The sequence below is a fragment of the Ursus maritimus genome, unplaced genomic scaffold (genome assembly GCF_017311325.1).
Source record: "Ursus maritimus isolate PB19 unplaced genomic scaffold, ASM1731132v1 scaffold_3, whole genome shotgun sequence".
Lineage (NCBI taxonomy): Eukaryota > Metazoa > Chordata > Mammalia > Carnivora > Ursidae > Ursus > Ursus maritimus.
The window spans coordinates 70013136-70025559 of record NW_024425563.1 but is presented as its reverse complement, the minus strand read 5'-3'; the positions used below and the strand labels follow the sequence as shown (position 1 = coordinate 70025559).

Below are 12424 nucleotides of genomic sequence, written 5' to 3'. Positions count from 1 at the left end.
GAAACTAAAAGGCAACCTACAGAATGAGAGAAGATATTTGCAAATGACATATCTGATAAAGAGTTGGTATCCAAAACATATAAAGAACTTATATGACCCAACCCCCAAAAATAAATAATCCAATTTAAAAATGGGCAGAAGATGCAAACAGACACTTCTCTGAAGAAGACATCCAGATGGCCAGCAGTTTGGCACCTATCAGAATGGCTAAAATCAACAACACAAGAAACAACAAGTGTTGGCAAGGATGTGGAGAAAGGGGAAGACTTGTGCATTGTTGGTGGGAATGCAAACAGGTGCGGCCACTCTAGAAAACAGTATGGAGGTTCCTCAAAAAGTTAAAAATAGAACTATTCTACAATACAGCAATTGCACTAATAGGTACTTAGCCAAAGAATACAGAAATATTAATTCAAAGGGATACATGCACCCGATGTTTATAGCAGCATTATCTACAATAGCCAAATTATGGAAAGAGCCCATAGACTAATAAATAGGTAAAGAAGAGGTGGTATATATATACAATGGAATATTACTCAGCCATAAAAAAGAATGAAATCTTGCCATTTGCAATGACGTGATGGAGCTAGAAAGTATTATGCTAAGTGAAATAAATCAGTCAGAGAAAACACCATATGACTTCACTCATATGTGGAATTTAAGAAACAAAACAAACAAGCAAAGGGGGGAGAAGAGAGAAAGAGAGGCAAATTAAGAAACAAACTCTTAACTATAGAGAACAAATTGTTACCAAAAGGGAGGTGGGTGGGGGATGGGTTAAATAGGTGATGGGGATTAAGGAGTTCCCTTGGGGTGAGCACTGGGTAATGTATGAAAGTGTTGAATCACTATATTGTACGCCTGAAACTAATATTACTCTGTATTGTAACTAAGTGGAATTTAAATAAAAACTTAAAAAAAAAACAGTATGAGAGTGGCATAGGTTCAACATATAGACCAATGGACTAGAATTGAGAGTCCAGAAATAAATCCATATTTTATGGCCAATTAATTTTTGACAAGGACGCTCAGACCACGCAAAGGGGAAAAATAATTTTTTCCAAAAATGATGCTAGAATAACTAGAGATCTGCATGCAAAGGAATGAATATGGATCCCTACCTCACACCATATACAAAGATTAACTCAAAATCAATCAACAACTGAAATATGATATAACTGAAAATTATAAAAACTCTTAAAATGTAGGGGGAAGTCTTAACGTTCTTGGATTTTTATAATGGACTAGTAGTTATGACACCAAAAACACAAGCAACAAAAGAAAAAATAGCTAACTGGACTTCATAAAAATTTTAAACTTTTATGTATCACAGGACTTATCAAGAAGAAAAGACAACCTATAGAATGAGTGTAAATAATTGTAAAACATATATCTAATAAGGATCTAGTATTCAGAATATATAAAGAATTCTTTCAACTCAACAACAAAACAACCCAATTAAAGCCCATTTTAAAAATGGACAAAGGACAGGCGCCTGGGTGGCAGAGCTGGTTAAGCATCTGACTCTTGGTTTCAGCTCAGGTCATGATCTCAGAGTCCTGAGGTCTGGCCCTGTGTCGGGCTCAGAGCTCAGCACAGAGTCTGCTTGTCTGTCTCCCTCTGCCCCCCACCCCATAAATAAAATCTTTAAAAAAATAAAAATAGGCAAAGGAATTCAATAGACAATTCTCAAAAAAAAGATATACAAATGGTCAACAAGCACCCAAAAAAGATGCTCAAATCATTAATCATTAGGAAAATTCAGATCAAACCCGCAATGAAATACCACTTCACATTCACTAGCATAACTATAATCCCCCCCCCAAAAGTAAAACAATATTGACAAGGATATGGGGAAATTGGTATCATTGTACATTCATAGTGGGAATGTAAAATGGTTCTACCTCTGTGGAAAACAATTTGACAGTTCCTTGAAAAATTAAACGTAAAATTACCATATGACACAAGAGTTCTATCTCTGAAGAATTGAATGTACTGAAATAAACACAGGTGTGCACATGTTCACAGCAGAACTATTCACAATACCCAAAAGGTGAAAGTAGCCCAAATGTCCATCAGAGAATGAATGGATCATCAAAGTGTAGAAGATTCAGACAGTGTAATATTATACAGCCATAAAAGGAATGAACTACTGATACAAGCTACAACATGGATGAAGCTTGAAAACATTATGCTAAGTGAAAAAAGCCAGTCCAAAAAAGTCATATATTGTATGATTCCATTTGTATGACATATCCATGGTATTAGGTATGTCCATAGAGATGCAGTGCACATTGCTGGTTACCAGAGGGAGAGTGGAGGTGAGATGAGAAAGCAACTGCTTAATGAATAAGGGTTTCCTTTGGGGTTGATGAACGTTTGGAACTAGACAGTTAGTGGTACATTATGCTACCTTGTTAATGTGCTAAATGCCACCAAATTGTTCTCTTTAAAACTATTTTAGACTGTGTGAATTTCACCTGAATTATAATAAAAAACACACTTAGATACAGCATAGTCAAACTGCTGAAAACCAAAGATGAGTAAATCTGGAAAGCAACTAAAGAAAAACAGTTCAACATGAAGACAGAAAAAGAGTTAACGGAGGGGAGAAACAGAAAACAAATGGTAAAATGGCTGATCTAAATCCAACTATACCGTAGCGCCTGGGTGGCTCAGTCTGTCAAGCGTCTGCCTTCTCAGCTCAGGTCATGATTCCAAGGTCCTGAGATCAAGCCCTGGCACTGGGCTTCCTGCTCAGCGGGGAGTCAGCTTCTCCCTCTCCTTCTGCCCACTCCCTCCACTGGTGCTTTCTCTCTCTCTCTCTCTCTCTCTCTCTCTCTCTCTCTCTCTCTCAAGTAAATAGATAAAATCTTCAAAAATAAATAAATAAATCCAACTATACTAATAATTACATTAAATGTTAATTGACTAAATACCCCAATTTAAAGGCAGAAATTGTCATAAAGGATGAAAAAGCAAGGCCCAACTATATATACTTTTATAAGAGATGCATTTTGAACATATAGACACAGACAGGTGCTGTCTACAGGGAATGTACTTTAAATATAAAGACACATATGTTGAAAGTAAATTGATAGTAAAGATAATACCATGAGAACAGTAAGCATAAGAAGACTAGAGTGGTTATCTTAATATTAGATAAAATACCCTTCAAAATAAAGATTATTACTGGAGATAAAGAAGGACATTTGGGGATGTCAGATGATAAAAAATTCATTAGAATTGAAAGTCATAATAATCGTATATGTGCATTTTTCTCATAACAGTTCCTCAGAATACATGAAAATAGTTGACAATTAAAGCAAAAAATATAGAATTCCACAACCATAGTTTTGGATTTTAACACTGTTCTCTAAGCAATTAACATAACAACATACCAGTAAAGACAGAAGATTCCAACAAAACTACTCACCACTTATATGATATTCATAAAACATTGTAGCTAACACTTTCAGAATACACTTTTAAAAGCATATATGGTGTGTTTATCAAGATAGTGTATATGCTGAGCCATAAAGCTAGTCCCAAAGAATTTAAAAGGATTGAAATCACAGGGAGTTTGTTATCTAACCACAAGAAAATAATTGCTTTTCTACTAAATGTTCAACAGCAGAATAGTAAAACACAATCTATTCAGCATTGAGAGTGAATGGTCCCCAACTACACAGAATAGTATGAGTGAATTTCACAAACATAACGTTGAGTGAAAGAAACCAGATATAGGAGTATATATTTTATGATTTCACTTAAGGTACGCTGTCTGAAATCGTGATAGTGTTTACCCTTGGTTAAGAGAAGGTCAAGAAGTGACTGGAAAGGAGCAAGAAGGGGTTTCTGGGAATGTCTTCTCTCTTGATCTAGATCCTGAAATATAGGTTTGTTTAGTGTGTGGAAGTTTATTGAGCTGTATACTTACAGTATGTACTTTCTTAAAAGTTGGGAGATACTTGATAACTGACATATAACATTAGTTGCAGGTACATAACATAATGATTCAGTATTTGTATATATTGCAAAATGATCAACATAGTAAGTCTAGTTAACATCCACCACAACATATAGTTACAGTTTGGTGTTTTTTTGTTTTTTTTTTTTTGGCAATGAAAACTTTTAGTGTCTCTTATTTTAGCAACTTTCAAATACACAAAAAGTATTATTAACTATAGTGATAACTATATTATCACCATGCTGTATATTACATCCCCAAGACTTATTTATTTTATAACTGGAAGTTTGTATCTTTTGATCGCCTTTATCCATTTCACCTAGATCCACCCCCCTCTCCACCTGTAGCAACCACCAATCTGTTCTCTGTATCTGTGAGTTTACTTTTGTTTTGTTTAGATTCCACATATAAGTGAAATCATGTAGTATTTGTCTTTGGCTTATTTCACGTAACAAAATGCCCACAAGGTCCGCCCATGTAATTGCAAATGGCAAAATTTCCTTCTTTTTTATGGCTGAGTAATACTCCTGTGTGTGTGTGTGTGTGTGTGTGTGTGTGTGTGTGTGTGTGTGTATACACCACATTTTCTTCATTCATCCATCCATTGATGGACACTTAGATAAATAATGCTGCAATGAACATCAGGGTGCATATGTCTTTTTGAGTTACTCTTTCCTTTTCCTTTGGACAAATACCCAGAAATAGAATTGCTGGGTTATATGGTAATTCTACTTTTAATTTTAATTTTTTGAAACAATGTGTACTTTTTTCAATATGTATTTATACTTAAAGAAAAAGTGTTTTAAAAAACTGGCAACAACAAAGACCAGAGAGAGAGAGAGAGAAAGAGAGGCTATAGATAGGAGTCCTTTCGGAGGCTGTTACATTAGTACATGTGAACAGTGGTGCTATTCAAAATATTTCAAAACTTGTTTGGCATAAGCACTGACCCATCAGAATGGATGCCATCTGTAAACAACAGATAAACAATGATAACGTAACTAGCTGATTTCAGGTAGAACAAGATGAAAGCCTGCCTGATAGCATTATCAGTGCCTATAGAGAGAACTATGAGGCAAGAGAACTGTCTGTCCTTTTCCCCAAGGACAACCGCAAGCAGTTTGTATGTCAGTCCACATTCCTTTCATTTGTTATTTTGGCTCCTTGGAGAGAGGGCCTAACATCTGTTTAAAACCTACATCGCTTTCTGTGCTTAGTGATTAACCTTTTGTCCTCACAGTTCAAAGAGTAGAAATTATTATTTTCAATTTACTGATTAGGAAACAGAAGATTAACGCTAAAATAAAAACTTCCTACTGAAGCATGGAGCTAGAATTCTAAGATTTGTCCTACTCCAAAGCTCATGCTATGAGGAAAGAAAGGAATCAATCTCTAAATCCCTTTCATTGGTATATTACCTCACATTTGTGAAACTATTTCCATAAATTTTATTTAATTATATTCCCATAAGTCTATGGACAGCAGAAGTTAGAGCTTTCTTCAACACTGAAGTTCAGTGTTTTCAGTCTTCCTAAATTCACTAGGGACAGAGAGGATTAATTCACAAGAGTGTATAAACATTTTTTGCTTGAATAATGCTTTCACAGAATGCTACCTGCTTTCAATGTCTCATTCAGTTCACGCACCTCATCTATAGCATGGGTATTCTGGTTAACTTCACTTTATAAATGGAGGAAGCCGACTAAATGAGATTTGAACTCAGCCCTTCTAACTTCATATCTGGCAGTAAAAACTGGTGACTTGTAGCATACTAATTGTTTAGCAATTGTCTCTTAGCTCCAAACTTACTTCTGTGGGTTTCTTGACTGTTTCCCTTTTAGTGTCATCCCAGCAACAGTCTTACCCCACCAGCAGCATGAACCACAGTCTGTAGTTTTCCCAACCCTTGCAGAACTAAGGCCAGCACTCTCTCATGCTCTCACCCTGCCATACTGCCTCTGTCTATCTGTCTCTCTCTTTTTCTCTCTCTCACAGGTTCAGCTTCCTCAGGTGGGTTATAACCTCTTCCCAGAAAGCAACTGGACCTTATGCTTTGCTCTCATTTTCTGTACCTAGGAAAGCCATTTCCTTTCAATGAGCACTTAATATATTATGTTGGCTGCTGTTCTATCTTGTCAGCAAAATTTGCAGCCTAGACATGAATACTCTACTTGTTGATTATGCTTATTGATTACGCTTGACACTTACCACTCAAGTTTAGTTGCTGGAGATCATTTAAACATAGAAAAGATGGCGGCAGATAACTTATTTGATTGTTGTGTGCATTTAAACTAACCAAACTTCGCAATTCCCCTATATTTCTTGGAATCTCTCTGATTGCATTATTTGAGATATCAAGTCTTTTAAGTTGAGTCATATTAGACAGCTCTTCTGGAAGTCTTGTTAACTGTAACAAAGATTAAACAATTACATTTTTAACAAATATTTCTATGACTAAAACGTTGTCCAAAATCAAATGGAAGGATTTTTTTTTTATCTTAAAAAGGGATATTTTCACGATGTCACAAATTCTTTGTGACTTCCTTCCTTGCTAAAATCCATAGTACATTGAGTGGCATCCCAAGTACCTCCCCAGTCTGACCAATGCTACCAATTAAACCATATGGCTTATTAACCCACTATCTTCACTCTCCCAACACTTAGTTTTCCTTACCACCTATCCCTTTCTTCTCTCCCTGAATCTGACCTGCTTTGGTTTCTTCTCCTCCCTGAAGTTTTTCCCAACTAATCTGTCTCACATTTGGTATTTTTATTCCTATTCTCATCGGTAGTGCTTTTTATTGGTCCCTTATGTATATTTTCCTTGCATTTTTAAATGACATGATGTATGTTTTATAATTTTTTGTGTACATGTTCCCAATCAAGATGCATTTTGAGTAAGTGCTCAATAAACCCCTTAAGAATGGACTCACACAGCTTGGCATTGTAGCCTCAAAAAAACTACTAGTATAAAAAGTGTTGCAAAATAACAGGAATTAAGATACCCTACTATGGTGAAGAACAAATGCACATATTCAGAGAAAATATGGCCATCACAAGTGGCTTTTGAAATAAAGGAAGCTCTACGAGTAAACCAAAGAATTTTGAATAAATGGGCCCCTCTGAAATAACCAAAAACCAAGGTAAATACTGAATATTGTGCTCAGTGTTCTTTCATATATGAAAGAAGCATAAGAAGCAGTCCTCTAGGGGCACTTGGGCGGCTCAGTCAGTTAAGCGTACAACCCATGATTTCGGCTCAGGTCATGAAGATCGGGCCATGCGTCAGGCTCCACACACAGTGTGGAGTCCACACTTGAGGATTCTCTCTCTCCCTGTCCCTCCGCCCTTCCCTCTTCTCGTGCTCTCTCTCATTCTCTATAATAAATAAATAAATATTAAAAGGAAAAAGAAAAGAAAAGAAAACAGCCCCTAACTTCAAAGAGATTAAGATTTAGTTCAGGGGACAAAATATATACATAAGAAACCATCAGGAAACAGTATTAAACAATAGGTAATCCAGTGCCAAAATAAAGAGTACAATAATCGCTATATGGAAGTTTAGGGAATGTATATCAATACAAATCAGAGCTAAAGGAAAGCCTCACGTAGCAGATGGGACTCGAATGGCCTCTCAAGAATGAATAGGATTGAATGGAAGTTATAGGACACTTAAGGCAAGACAAATATCATGCATAAAAATGGGCCAGTGAGAGACTGAACAGTAAAAAGAGGTGATAGGAAGCAGAGGGAGATATGTTTGGAGAGAGAATGCAGAACTGGGCTATGGCAGCCCCTGATAGTTGGCCCTCAGACATAGGAGTCAGGTCAAGACAGGTGAGTAAGTTCATAATTTAAAACATAATAAAACAAATATTCTTTTATTTGGTTCTACAAGTGAACCAAATAAAGTTAACTATTTGCTCAACATTTATCAGAGAATGTACCTAAGAACCATGTGATAACAGAGCTACTACAGAAGGAAAACTCATGTTGGACACTCTTCACTTAGCAAAATAAAAGCCCTGTGATTAACCTGAACTCATTTTCTTCAGATGACTGTTTAGTGACTATCTGCTGTTCTAAATTAATCTTTTGGGCATCTTACTTCTACCCAAAATGGGTTCTCAAAGTCATCTTTCCAATCATATTTTTTTTTGAGAAGAGTTCTTGTAAATCATTTTTCCATCTGGTGATTTTTTTAAGGGTATCCAGCTTTATTTTACATGGTTGCCTGCTTTGCCTACTCTTTTTCTTTTTTTCCTTTTTCTTCTTCTTTTTGTTTCCTGTCATCTTTCTTTTCTTTCTTTTTTTGTTTATTGTTATGTTCAGTTAGCCAACATATAGTACATCATTAGTTTTTGATGTTCTTTTTCTTTTTTTAAGCAAGCCCTATGCCCATGGGGCTTGAACTCAGAACTTGAGATCAGGAGTCACAACATGCTCTACTGCTGAGCCAGCCAGGTGCCCCCATCTGGTGACTTTTGAAGTGAGGTTGTAATGATGTGGACTGGTGCCTTTGGCAACCACTTGCCATGAGTAGGCAATAGATAAGCAATCTGGATTCCTGAGAACAGTTCTCTGTAATGAAATCTGGTAACTTTGACAAGTCCTGATGAAAGAAAGGAGACTGAATCAAAGAGAGTAGTCAAGAGGCTCCTGGAGTAGTCTAGGCGTGAGGTGAATGATGACCATGGGCCAGGTTGGAGATAGTGACACTGGAAAATGAAGGAGTTGATCCAAGAGTTTTTCAGAGGAAAAATGAGACAATTTTGGTGTAAGTTTCTGTATAACTAGTGATGGAAAGGGAAGAAAGATGATTTCATGATTTCTAGATTGGTAGGTCTGGAGAAAGTGACATCACAAACAGAAATGGAGAAATTGTGAAGGGAGTTACATTGGAAAGGAAGATGAGTTTGAATTTGAAATCATGTTGAGTTTGAGAGAGTAGAACAGAGAATTTCCAGGGAAACTGGGAACTGTGGGACTAAAGCAGTGATGAGAGATTAGCTCCAGTTATACAAATTTGAGGGTCAAATGCATGGTATGGTAAAAAGTTAATAGAAAAGAATTAAGGATACAACCTTGTAGACTTACACAGTAAGATACAGGAGGAGAAAGTGAGAGGATTATAAATCAGCCCAGGAATTAGTTGGTGATTATAATGCAGAACCAAAAAGTGTCTTTTAGTGCAATAACAACTTGAAAAACACATATATCATTTTCAATTCCAGCTACTTAAGCAAGTATTCCCTGGAGTAGCCTTTCTGGAAATGTATTATATAGCAGGTGTTAGGTTTAAAAGGGTAAGTAAGTTTGGGAAATGTGGGTTAAATAGAGATAAACCAGTTTCTTTAGTGCAGGACTCTTTAGAGCTTTTAATACACTAACATTCATTGTGATTCTCTAAGAGAAGAAACCAGTGCTTCTCAAAGCTATTTGATCACAGGAACCACCCCCACCCCCCCTTTTTAGGAGCAGTTCATGGGACTAGGTGTTTTTAAGGACAGACTTTGGGAAATCTTGTTCTAGATTGAAGTCCAGCCTCTATCGAAGGACTTTAATTTGACTGTAATGGCCAAATTAAACATAGCCAGATAATAGCTCTAGGGTCCTTTTCATTAGTTTACTAAGATCTTAATATAAATCAGCAATGTTTGATTTTTTAAAACTATTTCCATTAAATTCATTCTTACAGTTCAAGTAAAATGAAAAGCTAAATTATAAGAACATTTATTCATGCTGATCTAGCAATTCTTAAGGGAAAATTCTCTAAGGAAATAGTAAAATAAGAAAAAGGCTATATTTATGAAGTTCATCACAGCATTATATATGATGATGAAAAATTACAGCATCCCTAAATGCTTAACAACAGATGATTAGTTACATATATCATGTATTAGCTGTAACAATTATTGGGAATTGTGTTATATTATGGAGAAATGCTTATATTAAGTGAAAATAGAAGAAACTAAAATTAAAATTGAATGTAGAATTTTTTTATACTTGCTTCACATACATTAAAAAAAGAGTAAAAGTAAGTTGTATCAACATATGACCAGTGACCAGTAGTTATATTACAATACTGATATGATTCTGGAATTTTTTTTACTTCATTTCTCGATTTCCTAAACTTTCAATAATGTGTTTATATTATAATCCATAACTTTAAAACTCCTTTTACAATTAAACTGAAATAAAAAGAAATCTATACAGTTGTCAACTTCAGTTACTTGGAATTTCATTTTAATGAAATATTTTTCTATGAAGCTTTCATGTTGAGAAATATACTTTAAATCCATGTTTGGGGTTTAAAATGAAAAAACCTATTCTTTAAAAAATAAAATATTCCAGCTAAATTTAAAACACACATATACTACAGTTTAGATTCTAATCTCCTCCAGTGCCAACTTCCCTCCAAAGCCCAAAATATCAATCTCTTACCTTTCTTCCATTTATCTGACTTATATTCAGCTCTTCCAATGATTGAAGTTGGCACAGTTCAGTAGGAAAATATATAAATTGATTGCTTGCGATGTTTAATTTCTGGATTCTTTTTAGGTTACAGATATCTGAAGGGATTGTCTGTATTTGGTTTATTGAAAGATCAAGTACTTGCAGATTTTCTAAAGTACACACTTCTATAGGGAAAGCTTCAAATTTATTACAGCATAAAATAAGAGCATGGAGTGATACCATATTGGAGATAGATGGTGGAATTTTCCTTATTTGGTTTTCACCAAGATCCAGGTATTCAAGATTAATAAGAGAACATAAGTGTTCAGAAAATATGAGGAGTTTATTTTTATTTAACTCTAAATTAAGCAGTTGTTTACTAAAAGATATATCCACAGGTATTTCTGAAATATAATTTCCATTAAAATTCAAATAATAAAGAGAATCTAAAGCACAGAAACCTACTGGAAAATACATTATTTTATTATGACTCAATTCAACTTTAGTTATTTTTTTGCAATTTTTTACTTCAATGGGAACATCTGTGATTATATTTCCTGAAAATTCTAGAATGAACATATTATTAAGATGTGAGATATCTTCAGGTATTCTCACTATATTATTTCTGTTTACATGGAGTTTTCTTAAATTTTTGAGCTTATAGATGTTCTTAGGAAGTCCTGTTAATTTATTATAGCTAAGACTAAGACATTCCAACATTACACAGTGAGAAATTTTCTCTGGAATTTCTTTCAATAGATTTTTATCAAGTATTAGAATTTTGAGTTCCTTAAAATTCTCAATTTTGTGTGAAATAACTTGCAATTTATTGTCAGTTAGTTGGAGTTCTTTCATTTTGAGCAATTGAAAAATTTCCACAGCCAGAAAGGTAAGTTTATTATGATCCAGCAGAAGTTTTTCTAAATTTTTAAGCTCCCTAATTTCTTTTGGCAAACTGCTTATCAGGTTTCCAGTAAGGATTAGTGAAATTAACTTTGGAAGGAAACACAGAACTTTAGGAAATATTGTTAACTGATTATATTCCAGATTGAGAACCTTCAAGTTTTTTAAACTAGACAGAGTATCTGGTATATGTCTTAACTTATTTTTAGCCAAACTTAAAATTTCCAAGTTTCCAAGGCTTTCTAAGCCAGAAGGAAAATTCTCAATGTAATTGTTATTTAAAAAGAGTTGCCTCATATTCCCAAGCTGTGATATTTCTTTAGCTATATGTGATATTTGATTGTGACTGACATTTAATATCCTTAAATTATGAAGTAACTGAATTTCAGGCGGCAGTGATGATAACCCGTTTTCTTGCAAGGATAGAATTTCAAGTCCCAGCAGGTCACCTGAATCTGCCCCTTTGAAACTTTTGATTTGGTTCTTGTCCAAATATAGATATTTTACATATTTGATTTTTAAAATGTCCTTGGGGAATTCTTGTAAACCCTTGGCCTTGAGGTTAACTGTAAAGTTACCTGATCCTAAGCCAAGTCCTTTCTGATTTTCTTCAGAGAGCTGTGGACTAGTTGTTTCTAATGTTTCATGAGAAAAGAAGCCAGTGAAAGCCTGATACTCAGCAACCATCTCAGTTATTGATAATGGTGGACTTTGTGGAATACCACTTTTTAACCGCAAGCTATCATATATAGTGATTGTTTCAGAAAATTGAAGAGTTTTCCTTTGTTCTTCATCTCTCTTAGACTTATTTCCAGGGGACAATGTTGATGTATCATCATGTGTACCTAATCCATCATTTCTAGGATGTGGTTCACAAATCTGGTTGGAAGGTTTCCCATCATAAGCTTCCTTTAAAGAATTTGATGTTTCTTTAATAAATTCAGGTTTCACTGACCATGATGTAGATTCTGTCCTAAATTGACTAGTGATATCTTCTAGCTCTTCTGAAGTATGCTCCTTTTCAGACATCTTATTTGCTGCTATGTTTTACATCAGTACATGATTGTAACTCAATTTTAATTTTCATGTTTAATT

At 34.8% G+C, this 12424-nt stretch overlaps 1 protein-coding gene across 1 annotated transcript in view; it reads right to left on the bottom strand.

Moving 5' to 3' along the window:
- LRRD1 (leucine rich repeats and death domain containing 1) overlaps positions 1–12424 on the bottom strand; it is a 25446-nt gene extending 13022 nt beyond the window's left edge. The window contains exons 1-2 of the mRNA XM_008686223.2: positions 10415–12424; positions 6179–6377 (exon numbers count right to left, since the gene is read on the bottom strand). Coding sequence (XP_008684445.1) covers positions 6179–6377; positions 10415–12358 — 2143 coding nt within the window. The 5' untranslated portion in view covers positions 12359–12424. The remainder of the gene's footprint in view (positions 1–6178; positions 6378–10414) is intronic.